The sequence below is a fragment of the Cryptotermes secundus genome, unplaced genomic scaffold, assembly GCF_002891405.2.
Source record: "Cryptotermes secundus unplaced genomic scaffold, Csec_1.0 scaffold844, whole genome shotgun sequence".
Taxonomy (NCBI): Eukaryota; Metazoa; Arthropoda; class Insecta; order Blattodea; family Kalotermitidae; genus Cryptotermes; species Cryptotermes secundus.
Window position 1 is genome coordinate 243170 of NW_019732381.1, and position 20870 is coordinate 264039.

The 20870-nt window shown below is 42.0% G+C and overlaps 1 protein-coding gene across 1 annotated transcript in view; it reads left to right on the forward strand.

Moving 5' to 3' along the window:
* The first annotated feature begins 1852 nt into the window (after positions 1–1852).
* Positions 1853–20870, forward strand: part of LOC117282567 (G-protein coupled receptor moody-like) — a 148686-nt gene continuing 129668 nt past the window's right edge. Inside the window, exon 1 of the mRNA XM_033752745.1 lies at positions 1853–3628. Within this exon, the coding sequence (XP_033608636.1) occupies positions 3329–3628 (300 nt within the window). The 5' untranslated portion in view covers positions 1853–3328. The remainder of the gene's footprint in view (positions 3629–20870) is intronic.

Below are 20870 nucleotides of genomic sequence, written 5' to 3' on the forward strand. Positions count from 1 at the left end.
TTGTTACGTGTTGGACCATGTTTACAGAGCTGTTGCCTGGCAACCCGTTGATCAAATACGTTACAATATTCTTGTCCAGCTAGAATGACATGCATACACTAATTAAGTTAACAAAAACCATATAGCTTCTAACTTGTATTCACGAGGTGCTCATTTCGAATGTGGACCAGAACGCAGGTTACCTCACTGAGGTTTCTCATAGTTTTCCTCATTCCCTCCAGGAATATTCTGGGATAGTATTGGACTGGGCTACGGTCACTTCTTCCTACATCCTTTCCAGTTCTTCACTCATTAATCGTCGTATTAGACGCCTCTATATTTTTTAATGTGAAGCATAATTACTCGTATATTTAGAACTGAAGAGTACTGTCTCCTGGGGTGTGGCGCCGAGTAGATATTGTGTTAACCGACGTTTCGGAGGAACGTATCGCCTCCATTTTCAGGGTGTAAAAATCCGCGAGTGAGGAACAGCGTGGGCAGGTGGATCGCGGATTTTTACACCCTGAAGATGGATGCGATACACTCCTCCGAAACGTCGGTTAACACAATATTTACACGGCGCCACATTCCAGGACACGGCAGTCTTCATAGTCACCGCCGTGAAAACCTCAGCTCTTACATATTGAGAACTGTTTGTAAATGCGCAGTGCTTCTTGTCTCAGGCAAGAATGTGTGACTTCAGTCAATTGGAGAGTTCGGAAAACGCAGCCGCATTTACACTAAGACGTTAAACTGATGCGGTAACAATATTCATTAAGCGGTGCTTCTCTCTAGAGGAATATTATGAACTTTATCGGCAAAAGTAGACACTGCATTAACGACTCAGGTATAACTTCCACTGCCGCTTATTGCTCTTATTCGTTACGATTACGGTACATTTACATACATAACGACGGAACAGTAAGAGTTTGTCTGAGTGGATATGGTAACGTCAGGACAATGCTTGTACCGTGTTAGGTCATTCTACGAATATTTTGACCTAACAGAGAGAAGTAACAGCAAGATGGAGCCAATAAGCTTACATAATGAGGACTTCGGTAATTTGTTTTCTTCTTCAACATCAGGGTGATTAAATGAAGAAAGTTAAAATGGGTAGGATATGTGAGACGCATGAATGGTGTGATAAATGACATGGAAACTTTTATTCCGATAATCTGAAGTGAAGAGACCATTTAAGGAACTAAAGAGCATGAAACAATTGCAGTGGAATTCATCTAAGAGAATTAGGGCAAAAAGTTGTTCCTTTGTTTAACTAATCAAGCACTACGCCGTGAAGGCGTGTGGGAGAGTGGATGTTTAGATAAACAATTTCTTGGCCTCGGCACTAGCTGGAGGTGAGTTGTCAACTTCAATTCCCGGCCGTTATACCCCCCCCCCCCGGGGATACAGCCTCCGGTACCCATTGCCTAGGAGGTTAGGTGGACCCCAGAGGCAGTCTGGACGGCGTGGAGAGGAGAAAATTCTTGACCCTACTGGAACAGAGTTAATTTCAACAATCTCGGGATATGATTAAATTATGGATCTTTGTATACATTTTCCTGTCGCCATTCAGCTGGTTAGCCAGTAGCCACGAAATCTAAAATCATGGCTCCCGTCTGCATGAGTAGGGTGTCCACTGCAGAATGATGTAACTAGATTCCGGCAGTTAAATATTTGCTTCTACGCTTGCGCGTTTAATGTGCGTAGGGCGGGGTAAGTTTGGTAGTATGGCGATAGTTTAAGTAAGGTGGTGAGTGAGAGAGATCAGGGTTGCTCTGTGTGGCGGGATAGATGCTATTGCGCGCGGCCCGCTAGCGTGATATAAGCCACCAGCTGAGGCACGAGCAATCCAGTCTTTGGGCTGCAGCCGGCAGGCAGGGAGAGCTGCAGGCACAACGGCAGTGACGTGTGATGTGCCAGCACAGTGTGTACGATCGTATTAACTGCGGCTGTTTTAATTTTGGAACATTCGACGAAATGCGATCCGAAGTGTCACGGAAAGGGAGTGTAGCATTTACAGTTTAATTGTAGAAATTTTTGTAGCCGTAATTCCAGAAGAAAATCAAAGCGTATAAGACAATAATAATAGGATGTTTAATTTCGTTTAAAATCCTATTGAACTGTGGGGGAACATTCAGTTATAACCGTGTTATAGCGATGCGTTTTGTTCGCAGTTCTAATTATAATGTTGGATTAAATGTGAAAATTCTGTAGACAGTTACAACCAATAATGTCCGTCTTATTCCTAATGTGTAAAGACTAACAGAAATATGTCAACTTTAAAGTAAAAAAATTAAGTTTTTAGATTAATATTTAAATCTGTACATTCTAGCAAGAGAGTTTTGAAAACGGCATTCGGAACAGCAGACAGTCTCAGGACAGTGAACATTATAGTTTAAATGTATGATTATCGTGTGTAAAACATTTATCTTCCTATAATGGAACTTTATAGTCACTCTGTGGTTTTCTTAAATTCAGTTCCAGTAGAAGGCCTAGGTTAGTTTACTCTCTGTCATGTTCACATGCTAATATGTAACTTTCGTACATCGGCAGACAACGTATTGGTTGAAGTAAAGCTCTGTTACGTTTCGAACGACATTAAACAATGTGGCACGTGCTTCTGCTCCGAGATGTAGTTTGTCCAACATGCGAAAAGAACAGAGACATTTATCTCATTCATTTGTTCTTGGCTTCTCTACAAGCCCACGAATCACGTTAGATGTTTTGGGTTGCCAACTTTGGATTGATAACGATATTTACTGTGATTCAATATGTACAACCACGCCTTTATTGATGTGCTCGTAAGGAGTGTGCCTCCTTGTCACTGATAATATTTAAGCCTTGTTTGTTACAGTGTTTCAACAATTCGCAACGAAAGATATTGCATTTTTATACAGGTAACGTGTTTCTTATATGGTGTACATCGAGAAACGTAAATTTATGGTATTTATCACTAAAAGTTAGGCACTCAAAGGTTATAAATACATCTTAAACTTAAGGTCCATAAATAACAATTTGTTTTCTGTGTTTTATTTTTAGAAGAACTTTGATGTTTACTCGTTTTGTTGGAAGTATAAGGAAACAAAGTTGTTCAGGACAGTGTAACCTTTTTTGTTAAAAAAAAGGAACGCCAAGAAAGAGGTTAATGAAAGCACAGACTGTGGAAGAAGAGGAAGAGAGAAAAGCAACGACAAATAAAACTATGTGGACAAAAAACAGACGGAAATATCTGTTATAAAATTTTGTATATCTTGTTTATAAAACAAACTTAACATCATAAAAATCCTGCCTGAAACAGGCGAAGCTGAAATATTCTGTCTTTGACGAACTTTTTTAAAAAGCGTGTGCGATGGAAGCTTACGGGTCAGGAAACGAAAACGACCTGCTAATGCAGACATCCATACTGGCAGGCTTCTTGACGGATACTGGCGTAATATCCAACACAGATTCAGTAGTAACATCTAATGGCAACGATAGTTTCGCTGTATCAACTGTCAACACTAGTGTGGCAAGGGATGCCAGTGAAGAACTTTTTGAAGGTTACTCGGCTGCCTTGCTGCACTTCGCATCGGCCTGCTGCATCATTTTCATCCTCGTGGGAATCCCCGGCAACCTTATCACTATCATCGCCCTCTTCCGATGTAAAAAGGTAAGGCAAAGCTTCGTAACAAATGCCCAAACTCCATGCAGTAGAGTCCTTCTTGAGAAGATGATAGTATCCCACCTAGTCACGAAATGACGTACCTTTTCCGGAAACCGATGGTTCATGACAGTGTTCATAACATCCCACCGCCCGACACTGTAATGTGCCAGGTATGTTAAGTCCATTACTTTAGATCAATTTTAATATTATCCTTACATTTACGTATAAGTCTTCCAAGTTGGCTTTCCTTTGAGGTTTTGGTCTGAAGTATTGTACCTCTAATCTCTGCTGCGAGCCACAAGGCTGTCCATTTCATCTACTCCATTTTTGGCGGCGTGTACAGATGATGAAACTCATAATTGTGTAAATTTATAAGTCTCCTGCGATTTCCTCTCTCGAAAGTCGAAATATTCTCCTCAGCATTCTGTTCTCAAATAGGTCTGCCCTCAACTCATGTTGTTCACTTGTGTGAAGGACTAAATTACAGATCGTACGGGGCAGGATATACAGCTTACAGATGTCAGGCTGAAGAGAGTCACAAGTATCGTTTGCTTTACAGATATCCAGAAAAAAAATTAACTTTAGTTAAATGTATACTCTGTGTTATGTAGAAATTCTCTGCGTAATCAAAATATCCCGAGGAAATCTCTGAAGTTTGCGACTAACTTCATATACCGGGTGGTGCAGGAACGTAACTTGAAGTGCTATAAATGAACAGTTCACTGAATGAAATCAATGTGAGCTTAGTAGAACATACCCAAGAATTTGCACAAAAAGAATTTATTCAGTTCGGTTAATTCACGTATTATTGTGAGAAATCTTTTATTTTATTTTCATTATTGAACGTATTCTTATTTTCAGTTCATATTATCCTCTCTTTGAATGTGCCGGATGGCGCTACAGTTGAATTTATCAAGTCCGCACAATAGAGAACAAATTCTATAGATCCAATCCCGTTAAATTACCATTTTCGAAACTAACTTAAACAATTCGCCTACAGAAATCTGTGACAGCCATTTAGTCTACAATGCGGACTTACCGAGAAGGTTAGGCCGCGCCATAGCTCAAGCGGTTAGTCGCTGGCTTCCCATCGCGACGGCCCGGATTCGATCCCGGATCTGGTCAAGTAGGATTTGTGGTAGACAAAGTGGCGCTGGGGCAGGTTTTATCCGAGTACTTCGGTTTCCCCTGCCAATCTTCATTCCACCAGTTGCTCCACAATCACCCTCACCTATCATCTGGGGCTGGTACAATAGGCCAGAAGTGGCTGCAGTACAAGGGACTTAGTCTCACCCCACTAGCTATAAAAAAGATACCTCGAAGGCTGGTCTAGCGGTAACAATCTAGACTTACGTTAAGGTTGGCATGGCGGTTCCATGCCGGTCATCGTGACTGAGGGTTGTTGACAGCTCTACTGTCCCTCCAAGCAAATGTCGGGATATAGTCCCGAGTAGACTAGACCGCTTCCTTCTAAATCATTTGCGGTTCATCGTATTCATCTGTCATCATACCAATCGACGCTATAATTTGTACTTTCGTAGCTACATTAATACAGCCTCAATGATGACTGACGTTTTTATTGAAAATAATTACATGTTTCGAACTCACAGGTCACCATCAGGTGTTGCGTTAGGTAGATACCTTGTTGTTTAATAGTCATATTCTCTTCTTGATCTGCCCTATTGAAATATGGATCCAATTCATCCGTCATTCCACACTGTATTTCTTTTTCTTTGGCTCTACAGCCCCGATTTGAGCATTGGCCTACCTCCATGACACTCTCCGTTTCACTTCGGTTTACTAGATCTTAGACATCCGGTAGGACTCCTTGGGCGGGTGATCAGCTCGTCGCAAGGCCTCTACATGTACACAAACACAAGAAAAAAAAACACACACACACACAAACAAACACTGAACATCCATGCCCTGAGTGGGATTCGAATCCACGATCCCGGCTTCCTAGTGAACGAACATAGTGTATACCTTAGAACGTTCGGCTACCGTTACCGGCTTTACACTGTACAGGGTGGGCCAGACTCAATTAGGCAGTTTTTGATTAGATGTTATTTTTATTGATAAATGTTAACAGTTGCAATGGTTACAAAAATGGAATCGCACACACATAAGTCATCGATTTTCAAGATACTGGTCAACCTGGGCACCACCTAAGTCAACACAGTCTTGCAGATGCAAAGCAACATTTTCACACGCCTTTCTACACATATTCACCGGAACTTTATTGAACTCCTGAACAATCACCTCACGCAGATGTTTCACACTGTCAGTGGGATTAGCGTACACCTTGTCTTTGAGGTAACCTCAAAGGAAAAAGTCTGGTGGGGTGATGTCAGGTGTTCGGGCTGGCCACTCCACAGGCCCTCGACGGCCAATCCAGCGTTAAGGAAAACTTGATGCAAGAACGCTCGAACAATATTGGCGAAGTGTAGTGGGGCCCCATCTTGCTGCCACCACAGTTCATCAAAGTTCTCTCTCCTCTGAAGTTCTTGGATGACACTTTCCCTCAGCAACTTTAGGTAGGTTTCCCCCGTGACGCAACCTTCAAGGAAGAACGGGCCAATCAGTCCTTCGTACGTCACGCCGCCCCACACCATCACTCCCGGGGACTGGAAATCGTATTCAATGGTGGCACTGGGGTTCTCTGGCCGCCAAAACACGCAGTTGTGTCTGTTGACCGATCCTGATGTGTGAAATTTGGCCTCATCAGTCCAGACAATATTCCGGATAAGGTTAGGGTTCTCCTGAAACTTGGTCAGCATCAACTCGGCGAACTTAAGTCGCCTGTCGAAGTCGTCATCGTTAAGAACATGAATAAGCCGTGGATGGTATGGCGTCAGCTTCATGTCACTCAAAACCCTCCGCAAACTTGTCCTCGAAATGTCCAGTAGGGCCGACAAACGGCGGGTAGACTTCGATTTCTGAGGAGATGATGCCAGTTCCGCAGCAACACGTGCTTGTGTGTCAGCAGTTCGGACAGTTCTCGGCTGACCAGGATGCTTGGGATTCAAAACACTGGCAGTTTCATCAAACTGCTTGTTTATTCGGACGATTGTGCCCCTGTGGACTGCTGGCGGTCCAAACTCTTCCAATATCCTGCGCTGGACTTCTGATACATTGTTAGTAGCTGAGAAAAGGCGCACACATTTTACACGCTGCTCGATAGACAACCGTCTACCGGCCATGACGTTTCCTCGATGCGCACTAAGTAGACAGATTATTGACCTCGTTCACACCATACCGTATGATGCTGCCATCTATCGACAACAAAAGGAACTTTCCCATTATCCCGTATGTTGTTGGACTGGTTAGTTATTAATGATCAAAAACTGCCTAATTGAGTCTGGCCCACTCTGTATTATCCTGTATAATATCACTTGCTGAAGTTCTCTGATTTTCTGTATAAGTATTTCAGAATAAAAGTAACACTTCTATATATTAATACTATAATATTTGTTTCTGGAACAAAAGTTTCAGCAGAACCAGTACTCCATAAATACTATACGCCTTACATTCTACAATACTGAATTTATGTGTAATGCTTGATGACGATAGTCGTTCATCCTACATCTCAACGGACACTTCACAAAATCGCACTGTTCCTGCGGATAATTCAACATAACTTTACCACATATTCAACTGAGTTCATTGCTATATTTTATGCATTTTATTAGCATAACTATTCATGCATTATAATGCGAGGGAGAGTCAGTTCACAAGTGAATATAAAACGTAAAACATGTGCTATTCGAACTCGGAAAAAATCATCTATTTCTCGATATATCCTCCACCAACATTGATACACTTATCCTTTCGCTTTACTAGTGCGTCGAAACCCGCAGCATAGAAATCTTTCAAATGTTGTCTCCGCCACTTCCGCAGCTCCGCTTCAGCCGCTTCGTCTTCAGCGAAACGTTTGCCACCAACGTGTTTTTTTTAGCGGATCAGACAGCGTGAAGTCACTAGGGGCCAAGTCCGGGCTGTGAGGCCCCACTGTACGTGTAGTTCTTGAATTCTGGCTGGGTTGCTCGGGCTGTGTTGTGTCTGGCATTGTCATGATGAAGCAGTACCCCTCTCGCCAGTTCGCCTGGCTGTGTTCTGCGAGTTGTGTCCCGATCTTGCATTATGCTGTATGCTAAACCAAGGGGCACCCTAGTGCAGTTGCTACACTGCCCATCGTTATCCTCCTGTCAGCTCGAATCAACTCTTCCACCCGCTGCACAGTTGTTTCTGTCGCAGTCTCAACAGGGCAACCTGGTCGGGCATCATCTGCGACTTTCGAAAGTTCTTCAGAGAATTTCTCGACCCAGCTGTGAACTGCTTTACGTGACAAACATGTCCCGCCATAAACATAAAATATTTATTTATGAATATCCTTTGTAGTGAGTCCTTTTGCCCATAAAATACCGCACAACAGAACGCTGCTTTCCGGTAGTACACGCCTTAAGCCATTTTGACTACTGAAACCATCCTCTGAAGAGGTACATGCTTGTCTGCCACCTAAACTGTCATGAACCTACACTGTGCTGCTACGTACTGATATTAATAGAAAATTTATTATGTTCGTTACAGCTGTTTCTCTTCAATTTGTTACTTATTTATTGACTCTCTCTCGTAACATGGCTACGTAGGTAGAGAATATTCTGTATTCATGGTCAGCTAAAAGTAAACAGCAATCACAGTTCACACTCACACATATGTTGACATTATATGCACATTTTTGTTTTATATTATCAATTAATTTATGAACTTAATTTTTATCGTATTCTCTTTTTCGGAAATCTTTGTAACACCCATCATAATACTTTAACATATATATCGCACACAAAAGCAAAGAACTGAACATCTGTGGCCTCTAATAGTATCCCATCAGCCATTGACCGATAGAAAATACGAGTTCAAGACGCAGGTCAAGAAAACAAGGATCGTATTTGACACTGATTGAGTTAAAGGATTATGATTAAGTTATAAGATCAGTGCTTATTTTGTAACATTCAAACAGAATGTTTTTCCGCGTAAGGAATAAACTGAACCGAATACATCTTTCTGTGCATATTTTGAGGTGGGATGGACCGAAAATATACCTCGAATGAGCAGAAGAGTATCGTGAAGAAGTTAATGAGCAAGCCTCATAAAGAGCGACCACTTCGAAAGACGATGAGATGGAACGGCAACACAACACGGCGTGTTGTGGTTCGTGAGGATCGCAAGTTCAAGCGTGTGTCTCAGGATAGTATCCAGTGACGGACTTTGATGTCATCTGGGTTGAACCTGCGGTTACACCTACCAGGGAGGTGGCTAATTATAGACAGTCTTCACATGAAAGTTTCTGCGTGAATTTCAGGCCTCAAACTAAGTTCAAAATCGAACATCGACAACTTTATCAGTGACGGTAGACCTAGATCTACTTGTCTGTTTTCTCTTTCTGCCACAGTCGTTTCGCAGGAATCCTAATTTTCAGAAGCAATTTCTTACCTCCTAACAGCTTTAAAAATTTTATCGCTGTATTTAAGTTCATTTGAACGACATAATTACATAAATCAATTAGTCTGACCGCTCTTCTGCATTGCTAACATCATCAATATAGCTGGGAACACTGCAGAAATAGAACTTAAATTTACGTGGGTTTCTTTTATTTCGTGGGATGAGGTCAAACTGAACCCACTGGGCACTGCTGTCCGTGCTGGGCCTATTGTACCAGCCCCGGATGATAGATGAGTATGGAGCAGTCGGCGGGATAAGAATTAACTAGAAACCGAAAGTTATTTGGAGAAAACCTACCCCTTTGCCGGTGTTTGTATCGTTCTGCATGTGTTTCGAACAAGAATGTTCATATGACATTTAAAAATCTATTTTAAACGTAGTTGGACGTGCTATTAACTATATAATTGAATCTGTTTTGCACAATACGAGGTAGGTAGGGTATCGACAACCGTTCATTCATTCATTCATTCATTCATTCATTCATTCATTCATTATTGGAGAGGGTGGGTTTCCCATGAACCGCGACCAGTTGTTGATCTATTTTACGTCCCCCTTTGACATTCTACAAGTCACCATACCCTTCCGGTACTGGTGCTTGCTATCATCCCCGTTCAGCCAGCGATTTCGGCCCCTCAACTGGCAGTGGTACCCGATACTTCCCCCATCTACCGGAGGCATTGGAAACTACTTGGGTAGGAAACTTTTTACCTAATTTTGCTCAGAGGTCTCCTAGAGACGTGAGGATCTTTTACGTGCCGTAAATCTACGACACGGGACCCACGGAGGACTTGTTCCCTGAATTTTTCCGTCCTTAAAAATTCCACGACCTCCTCCGGGTTTGAACCCGCGTACCTTGAGTCATGAGGTGGGAACGTTACCCCTAGACTACGGAGGCCGCTATCGACAACCGTTACTGTTCTACCGTTCGGTGAGTCACTGCTTTAGGGTACCATTCACATGACTGAAGTTGCGTCTGGTACACCGGTATGCCGTAGAAATGGAGAAGCTGAAACTCTAAACAATGGAACACTTCCAGATCGAGAGGCACGTGTTTTGAGTGCAAATAGCTACCGTTGAACAGTGTAGCACGAATGAATGAAGACATGAAACACAACTGTCATCTTTACTACGCTGTAAGCAATTCCCGTCTTTTGTAACTACTATAATAAAGATTTAGACATGCGCGAGAAATCCTCAAACACTGTAGCTTCATTTAAACGATCTGTTACACTAAATGATATGACTCATATAATATACAGCCTAAATGATTATTACGCGTTCTTTTCCTGGCTTGAATCGGGGTGACGCACGTGTCAGAGGTCGTGTACGGCTGTCCACACGTTTTGTATCATAAACGTTTCAGTGACATTTGGTATGAGGGTATCTAGACTAGAAGCTGTGGGGCGAAAATAACCTGGTGCATGCTGGTACCACCTTTACACGAAGGCAAAATTTCGTTGTATCTAGGTATCTGTCTGTCTATCCTCCGTCCGTCCGTCCGTCCGTCCGTCCGTCCGCCCGCCCATCTATCTATTTATCTAAACTACACCCATAGTGCACTGTCCTTCTTGAGAAGCTGATAGTCGTCCAGTTGGTCAAGAAATTTTCCGCCTTTTATGGAATCCGAACGTTAGTTGCCGTGTTCACAAGAGCGCGCCACAGGACTCTATTCTGAAACAAGTCCACACTGGCTTCTTATTTCGTTAAGACCTCTAGGTCTCTGCTGTGGTATCTTCCTTTGCTGTTTTCGGATGAAAATATTGTATTTCTTATCTCATCTGTGGGTGTTAAATGTTCCACCAGTCTCGCCCTCCAGTTTATCAAAACATTTGGGAAACACTAACCTACAAATTATGGAGTTCCTCATTGTTTACTTTTCTCTGGTCTCGTGTTACGCTTCTCCTCAGCACCGTGCTCTGAAAAACTTTCGGTCTGTTTTCTTCTCTTAGGGTGAGATATCGATTGCGCATTTCTGTGAAACAAAGGGGATACATTGGCGCTGCAGGCCCATGTTTTAATGTTTAGGTTTTTAGATAAAAGATTGAGTACAAATGATTCTCTGGGCCCACTAAATGGTAGCAAGCATTCCACAAATTTATCTGCTCTGGTCTTACTCGTCACAAATTAATTTTCTCTTATCTGATTCATATTTCGTAATAATTCAATTCAATTCATGTTTATTTACGTGCAATAACTCAACAGCACAGTGGCCAATTACAAAGTTAGCACGAGTATATACAGAAAATAATTAAAACAAAATACAAGTATGACAAATAAATCTGTGAACATAAATCTAAAGAAGACTGAACTATATACATACATTTATGAAATATTACTAATGTTGCTAATACTGTTAGTAACTAAATACTAAGATAAGACACCTGTGAGTGATAGCATAAAATTAATAAGATTAATAATAATAATAATAATAATAATAATGCCAAAAATAATAATAATTCGAATATCGAACGGAACACTGGCTATCCTGACGGAGGATATCGTGATTTTACTCAGTCCATAAAGGCAGATCCTGAGATTGTACCTCGATTAGGTCACGATTGCTTCCTTCCAAATTCATTCTAAGTCATCATTCATCTGCCGTCCTACCATTCTGGACTATGTAGCCTAAGTACTTTTAGTGACGTTAAGTGACGCACAAAAGCAAACCGAAACGGCTGGTGCAACAATGAACGTTTAGATACATTCTTCTTTATGGACTTAATAGTGTTCTACTTGTGTTTCCTTTTACATCCATTTAATTTTGAATGGATGCTGGGAAAGAGATTTGGGGATCCATGAAGTATCTGAACGAAATAGTCAAGAATAATAATGATAATAATGAGGTTAATTAATATAAACGGAGAGGCGGAAGGTTGCAACTGTGTTCTGTGTGGCACGCGTATTGACCAGAAAGTCAGGGTAATAAGCACTTCGGCTTCGGTAGTATATCGGAAGACACATACCCAACGAAATTCAAAATGAATATGATTTTTAGCCTACTTTCCTTATTTCTAAAATTAAAGTGAGGCGTAGGAGGTCACCTTGCTATGTGTTTCCTTCCCAACATCCTTTTTTGCGTGTGTGTTAGTTGCCACGGGGAAATGTTTACCGAGCCGTTGCCTTTCAGTGGTCGTTTATTTTCGTTTCATTATTTCGGCTTTCAGGCGTCATGCCACATTGCAGTTGGTCGCGGTGTTTTCTGTGTGGTCCGTTTCGTATCAGATACTCCATATGTAGTGAAATGAGAGTAGGCCAAAATTACCAAAATTATACACGTAAACTCTAATTTTTGAAATTAAAAGCTCCGGGGCCCCTCTCTCTCAACTCTCTGAAGTCGTTGCTTCTAATCATCTTAACGCCTACACTTTCACTTTACTCTTACCAGAAGGACGAGCGGGCAAAGCCTGGGAACCTTCTTAAATCGATGCTCTTTCTTTCTTTCTTCTTTCTCTCTCTCAGTTTTCACAATAAGCAGTGAGAGTAGGCGATTAGTGCAACAAATGTGGTTTCTGCTCAGGAGAAAGCAACATTCCTCTCGCCGAAGAGAAGGCGCCATTTACAAACACGTAAATGGGCTTGGAACGAACACAGATTTAGCCATAGTTCCCGACGGGGCCCACAACCAAGAACGACGACACTGCCGAAAGCCAGCAGCAGCTGCTATGATATACGATAAGTTCTTCCCAAAGTTTTTTTTAGTACTGTTACGGTTAGTTTTTAAAGGTCACTGCCAATTGATTGCCATCGTAAAAATGCCCCTAACAGAATCTTATTTGTTTCACGCCGCCTGGCTTCAGGCCATTGTCAATATTTACTTACCAGCAGATAGCATCACTGTCTTATGAACGTGTTATTAGTAGAAGAGGCGTTACGTAGTGGCTCAGCTGTTATCTCGGTTGTATCTAGCTAAAGCCTTCTCAAACAAATTGGCTAGAAGACTGAGGCCAGATGGTCATGTAGGTAGAAGATTGATAGCAACGAGAGAGAGGGATAAGAACGCGAGAAAGATGAATGTGAACCACAAGAAAAATAAGTAAATAAACGAATAAAAAACACAAAACAAAGCATTGTAGAAGAAATTGGCAAAGGATCTAGACGAGCTGGTTATTTAGATAGAAGATTGATAGCAGAGAGAAAGAAAAAATAAAGACTAAGTGGAAGGAAGCAAGAAAGAAGCAAGTAAATTACTTAAGAAAGACGAAAATGCAGGTAACTGAAGAGCAGAGAAAAAGTGCCCAAAATAAATAAACACATAATGCGTGTGATGGGTGGGAGGAACATTGACTGGCGCCGCGTATACAGGAACAAGCTCTCCCTCTCTTAGGCTTCGAGGCGTATATAGCCAATGCAGATTGCATGGCAGCCTGAGGGGGCATAGGCTCAACGGGTCAGTTCCATGAACTCCCTATGAAGTTTCCTGGTTCGAGTCCTAGATATTTCCCCTACTAGGTGGTTCGTAGACTGGATCTGTGTATGAATGTATAGAAACTAGTTCTATTTAATTAATCATTTTAGTGAGCAACTTTCATGAAAATAGAATTCATTTTCTGTGTATTTTCAGCATTTAAAAATGAGCCATTGCACAGAATTTTCTTGATATTAACATCTTCATAGGAGCTGGGATAGGGTAGTCAGTATAGAGACTGACTATGGGCTGGACGATCGAGAGGTCAGAGTTCGAGTCCCAGTAGGTCCAAGAGTTTTCTCTTCTCCACGTCTTCCAGACTGGCTCTGGGGTCCACTCAACGTCCTATCCAATGGGTCCCGAGGACTCTTTCTCCGGGGGTAAAGCGGCCGGCGCGTGAAGCTGACCATTCACATCCAACTGGTGCTGAGGTGAAGAAAATGTGGATCTATACATCCACTCCCCCATACGCCTTCATGGCGTATTGCTTAATATGTTAAGCGCAGGGATAACTTTACCTTTATTAGCATAATCATAATTTTCAACCCGTACAATTATGTTTCATACATTTTAGATATTGTTATGGTTTGTTCGTGCTAAATTTCACTTACCTGTCTCATTAATTTTTAATTTACGTCACTTTTCCTCAATTTATGCACTGTTATATTAAACTTCAGGCACAGATTATCGTAACACAGGTTACGGGATGTAAATATTCGTTAGCAGAGTCTTAGCGGTTCTCATACTCACACGTGTATATCGTATATTTTTTTTTCTGTGGCGCTACAGCCCCAATTTGGGCCTAGGCCTACCTCCATGAAACTCTCCTTTTCACTTCGGTTTACTAGATCTTACACAGTCGGTAGGACTCCTTGGGCGAGTGATCAGCTCGTCGCAAGGCCTCTACCTATAGAGTATATCGTATATACACTTATATAAATGGTCCTATGCATTTCGTGCGGAGAATTCGTTAATTCGTTAATACCCAGCAATAAGGTAATCTTCTGAAACTTAACAGTTATGCTCACCTTGAAGTACTCCTTAAGTAAACCGGCTTACAATCTCTCACAGTTCACGTCTTTACATCCCGTGAGGATTTCTTTCAAAAATATGGTTAAAATGCTAAACATAAGCCATGATTTTCTCTGTGTCCAAGAAAGCTGTTGAGATATGCAAGCGAATACAAAGAGCATTAAACCTGTTTCAAGATTTATCGTCTGTCTCTTGTTTCTTTTATTTTCTCGGCTTTCAAAACTGCTTACTCGGAAGATTCTCCTCTGCCCTCTTTCGCTTCTTTGTTCTTTTATTTTTGTCTAGACTGATTTACATTGAATTACGGAGAAGAAAAACGTTCATTTGTTATTCGAGACACTGAATCTGTATTGTCTTAGATTGAGAAATTCCATAATTGCAGTTCACATCTTTTGAAGATTAATTACTATAGCGGTCCATGCTTACTGCGCAGGACCTATCTACAGTTATCAGACAGTATCCGCACATTTCTTTAGATCTGTTTTCAGTCTGTAGCTCAGCTATCCCAGCTTCACATCCAGATAGCAACAAAAGTTATGTTTGGAAAAAAATTATCTGGAGCTGAAGAACTCAGTGATAAGTGAACATAGGGTTTCTGTGCGCTGAAATCCGAAAAATAATGCATGTACCTACGCTTTGGGTCAAGAATTTTCTCTTCTCCACGTCATCCAGACCGGCTCTGGTGTCCACTCAATCTCATATCCAATGAGTGCCGCGGATAAAGCGGCCGGGGCGTGAAGCTGACCACCAACATCCAACTCGTGCCGAGGTCAAGCAAATGTGGATCTGTGCATCCTCTCCCCCACACGCCTTCATGGCGCATTGCCTAATTAGTTAAGCATAGGGACAGCTTTAGCTTTACCTTACCTGCCCTTTAAAACTAGAAATGTTTGGTCTTAGAATGTAAAAATATGCTCGTCACTGACAACTTTACTTATATAATGCTCATATTATTGGTGAAGATCTCGCCAGAGGTTCTCGCCCTCACTCATCCACTCCGCTATAATTTGCCTGGCATTGTGTAACAGTGATTTATTTTTATATTTGCTGAAGTAAGTTCGTGTCGCTTCTTTGTGTGTAAAGAAGGATTTTCCAGCGTCCACAAATCTGAGAGAACATTATTTGAAGAGCCGCAAGATTCACTGGTATCCTCTATGGAGGCTCTAAGCCCTTTCCCTAGGAACAATTCTTCACAGAAGCTACAGGCTTGTGTCCAGGGTTCCTGTGCAGAACCTCGCAGCGTTTTTTCCCACGCTATACACGTATTTCTAGGGACAGACTGCACTGTAGAGTTTCCTTTTTTAGTGGCATTCAGGACTTCACTTTTGGACATGTTAAATGTTTCTGGCTTCCTCAGTGACAGTGATATAATTTTCAGATTTATGTAAATTACAGCTAGATCTCTGCACAGTTCTGCCCTCAAATGCCTCCATAGTTTGCTGGGCTGACACACTATCCCTGCTATTCAAGCCGTCAGTAAGTGATGCTGCAAAGGCCGCGCCATAGCTCAAGCGGTTAGTCGCTTCCCATCTCGGCGGCTCGGGTTCGATCCCGGGTCTGGTGAAGTGGGATTTGTGGTGGACAAAATGGCACTGGGACAGGTTTTCTCCAAGTACTTCGGTTCCCCTGCCAATCTTTATTTCACCAATTGCTCCACAATCATCCTCACCTATCATCTGGGGCTGGTACAATAGGCCAGAAGTGGCCGCAGTACAAGGGACTTCCCCCCCCCCCCACTAGCAATAGAAAAGTGATGCTGCATCACAGCGTGGTCAGAATAAACGTGAGCACAATCAGTCCATGTTCTCCATCGGGCGAGGATGGGTTCTGGAAACAGTGAGACGTCTGGTACTTAATTATTACATATCTCGGTCCGGAAATGGGCCTATAGATACACTTTCTTTGGTTTGTTAACGAATAATTCTCTTCTGGAAAATTCCCCCGAAAGTTTTTGACTAGTCTTATAATCCTGTGTGAAAATATGAACTTGAATTGAATGAGATATGGATGAACTACCCGTAAACGTTTCTAAATTTCTGACGTGGTTTCCGACAATAATTAAGAATCATATTGTATTGCTAGGTGGCTGCAGGAGGTAAATTTGGACAGAATCTGCAATCACTGGTACCAGTAGAAGTTTCATGTGGTGCTCATTGCCAACGAGTTTCCATCCCTGACGTAGTACATACATGTAGTAACATGCAGATTGTTCTTCGTAAAATATACATTGTGATTCTAAAATATTGTCGGAAACTCAGACAGTAATTTAGAAGCACCCTGTATTTTCGATGCAGTGGACGCGTGTAACTTAGAAGCAGTATCTTACTGGAATACATGAATCTTAATCTTATATCTCTCTTTATGCTCACAAACACACAGTATCGTTCACAAAGGAGGAACTGTGGAATAATTTATTTTAAGAATTTAAAAAAAGTATATAGTGTTTCCAGTTCATCGTCTTTTTCCTTGGCATTCTGAAAGGGCCGACTGGTAACGTCCATTCAGATACATTTTCTATACAGCCGATTTTTTTGAGATATTCCTCCAGAGAAGCTCGAATGTGTTTGCTGTTCAGTTTGTATCACGATATCTTTGTAGGAACCATTTTTTTCCACAAAAATCATGGAAAAACACTGCTCTTGGAGAACTATTGTACTTTCTTTGTCAGTTATATTTTTCTTGAACTAATGAATCGTTTCCTTTCTGCTTCAAGAGCGCTTGTATTTTAGTATTTTTATAGTTGAGGCCTTCCCTCACACATGATATAAATTCCTAACTACACCGACTGTGTACGTTTTGAGGTTTTCACGGCGATGACTATGAAGAAAGTCGTCTTCTGGGATCTGGCGCCGTGTATTCTTGGTTTTAACCGACGTTTCAGGGGAACATATCGCCTCCATCTTCAGGGCAGTTGAATTGCGTTGCGAATACAGAGAGCTGAAACTACTGCTCTCTGTATTCGCAACGAAATGCAACTGCCCTGAAGATGGAGGCGATATATTCCTCCGAAACGTCGGTTGAAACCAAGAATACACGGCGCCAGATCCCAGAAGACGACTTTCTTCATACACCGACTGTGTTTACTGTACAGCGCAGAGAAGTATGCATCCTCAGATATACACGTATTATTCCTGCCTGAGGATGCCTCATTCTGTTCCTTACCACGTTGTTCTTATGGTTCTGAGGAACGGCGCAGTGTAACTAACGATACCTCAGCGGTCTACACAAGAAGGAATTCATGCCGCTTGAATGACCCAATTCAGTGGAACTCCGTGTAAAAAATGTTGGCACTTCGTGAACTAAATTTTCTCCCTTATGACGCAACAATGAAGTGTCTCATCTTGCAAGTGCCCTTACAGAAGGAAAAAAAACCAGGAATTAATACATAGATTTTAAACAACTATGAATGTTGTAAATTGTTACAGTTGTACTGAACGTAACAAAACGAGACACGTTTTAATGAAAAACTCCTAAAATATGTTGATAATATGCAATAAACGAAATATATACCGATCCCCTCAAATTTGCAAAGCTATGCATAAAAATAACGCGGAACGGCATCGTATAAAGTTAAAACTTTGCTGGTGCTGAAAAGTGTCCTGGAAACAGAAGGAAACCAAACATGCATTTGAATATAAATTGTATACGACTCTCAAGCTGAGTGCTTGAGAAGCCGTCAGAAGACTGATGAATGTCCAAACATTTTATGGAACCCGAAGTTTCGTTACCGTGTTCACAACAGCATATCAATGGTCCCTATTCTCAGCGAGATGAATCTAGTCCATGCCACCATATTCTATTTCTTTAAGATCCATGTTAATATCATCCTCCCACCCGTTAATACTGCAAAAGCGTCATTCTACATAACATCCTCGCTGAGGGTCAGACCCAGACCTAAGCTATACAAGTTTGTCTAGTACACAAATCCTGCTTTGTTTTCGGGAAGACCGAGGTTCAGATTTTGTTTCCGGCAAGCTGTTGTGACGTATTTCGTGCCTGTCACCAATCCCTCAAGGCAACTGCCGAAACAGTACCTCAAATCAGGCCACGACCTCTTCCTTCTGTATCCTTTCCGGTTCGTTATTCACTAGTGACGACACCAGTTGACGCTGTGTAGTATGAGCTATTTGCACTGTCGTTAAATAAACGACGAGTCAAATATGAAGAAGCTATGGACCACGCGTATCAACAAACAGAGCAGAGCGGTCCTCAGCGGAGTACAAACCGAGAAGGATGTTGTTTGTAGTGTTCTTTGTTCTGTGTGATTCATGTTGTTTCTTTCAAATTCACAATTCTTTTTTATAGTCTCTCTTAATACCGTTATTACATGAAGTCAGCGTAACGGAAGCGGAAATTCGAGAGAATAGAAAGGAAAGTCATTTTTCTTCAGTTCATTCCGGAGCTCTGATAATGTACGAAACAAAACAAGTACCTAGAATACCAATCTGAAGAACTAGGAACAGCGCCCTAACAACGGAATTAAGATTTATTGCGGCTACTCTGATGAAGAGGAACGTCACTTAGAGATAATGGGGGGTGGGACTGTTACAACGGAAGGTAAAGAACGGCGTTCGAGAAGTGGTAACGCTCAGGCTTATAACCGGTAGGTACCCTGTTCGAATATCGGCAGCATTTTCTGTTATTCTGGCTGAGGTTTGGCAAGGTTTCCACTAATTCCTTTAGACGAAAGCTGAGTGGGACAAATGGACAGGACTTCGCTTGGGATCACTGAATATTTGAAGTGTTAACAGGAATTTGATTATCGATGATACACAAGTGGGGGTTCTGGTGTACGATGCCTTAAAATGCGCAAATTGTGTAGAAAAAAAAAAGAAACATTTCGACTAACTACCCTTATTTTAAGCAGGCAAAGGGGTGGGTGGTGGATGTGTAGACGTGGGAGAGATTGGTCTACAGATAAACTGTTGCAGTCTTTAAGCCTTTTGTATGGTTTAAGATAGTGGTCTGACTAATAAGACTTTGATGCATTTTGAAATAAATAAAAATGGGCAAAACTTTATGAACAAAAGCAGGAATGAAAAATGCAGATTCTGTACTGGAGCCATATTAGAAGCACGGAGAGAATTAAGAGTAGTGTGCTCTTGGATATAACGTGGGTAAGATTTGAAGCTATCCCTGTAATAGGCCGTGGAGGCCCTTAGGTTTGTGAGACTTCGAGGCTCCCACATATTCTAGGCAGTCGGCTCACAGATGGCGGTGAGGTCAGCCTTACACGCCGGCCTCCGTTTACCCCCAGGAAGATTCCTGTTACTCCTCCCACATACGTGTAGGTCCTCCTAGTGGTCTGTTTCCTTCTGGTTTTCCCACTAAAACCCTATATGCATTCTTGTTTTCCCTCATGCGTACTACATGCCCTGCCCGTTTCCTTTAATGTCTCATAATTCCATGGAGCCGAGCCGTTCGTGTAAAGCCGCCAGTTGTGCAGTTACTCAAGAATTTCCCAACTATTTATGGAACTCGAAGGTTCATTACCATGTTCCATTTAATATATCATAAAGGGGTTAATAGTTATGCCGTAAGCGTACACACGCTAGGATGTGCTGGTTACTGGAATTGCTTAGTCCTGTAATCACTAGCGTTCTTGTGGCGTAAGGCAAGGGAACATGTGCTGCATGCTGTCTTACCTATCGGAAATAGCGTGGGTATACAGTGGCGTACTCTCGTGGTCATGGTGTTGAACCTACACGTTCAGGATCATTAAAGAATTTGTTGAACTCATGCACAAGGATGGCTATATCAGGGTAATTACTCTAGCGGGGACGTTACGTTAGGCGTCCGTTAAGCGTATAATTGACGTAGGATTCTTCTCGTGGAATACGAGACCGGTGCCATAGACCCTGCTGTATGAATCTGCGAAGCTTCATGTGGCCAATGTCAGAAGAGTCCACGAAGAGTTATCATAGGCGAAGTAGCAGAGTGTAATATAGAAGGGTGATTTATGATCACAGGGCGGCACTAAACTTCGCATGCACACCATAATGATAATAATTGACTGCTATCAATATCAGGCACCCTCGTGCTAGGGGAGGTTATAACATTATGAAGAAGCGAAGGAAAGCAGGTGTGGAATTTGCCACATGGCATTGTCTGTCGTGAAGCTTTTATTTTTTACTGCTAGTGGGGTGGGACTAAGTCCCTTGTACTACTGCCACTTCTGGCCTATTGTACAAGCCCCATATGATAGGTGAGGGTGATTGTGAAGCAATTGATGGAATGAAGATTGGCAGGGGAAACCGAAATACTCGGAGAAAACCTGCCCCAGCGCCACTTTGTCCATCACAAATCCCACTT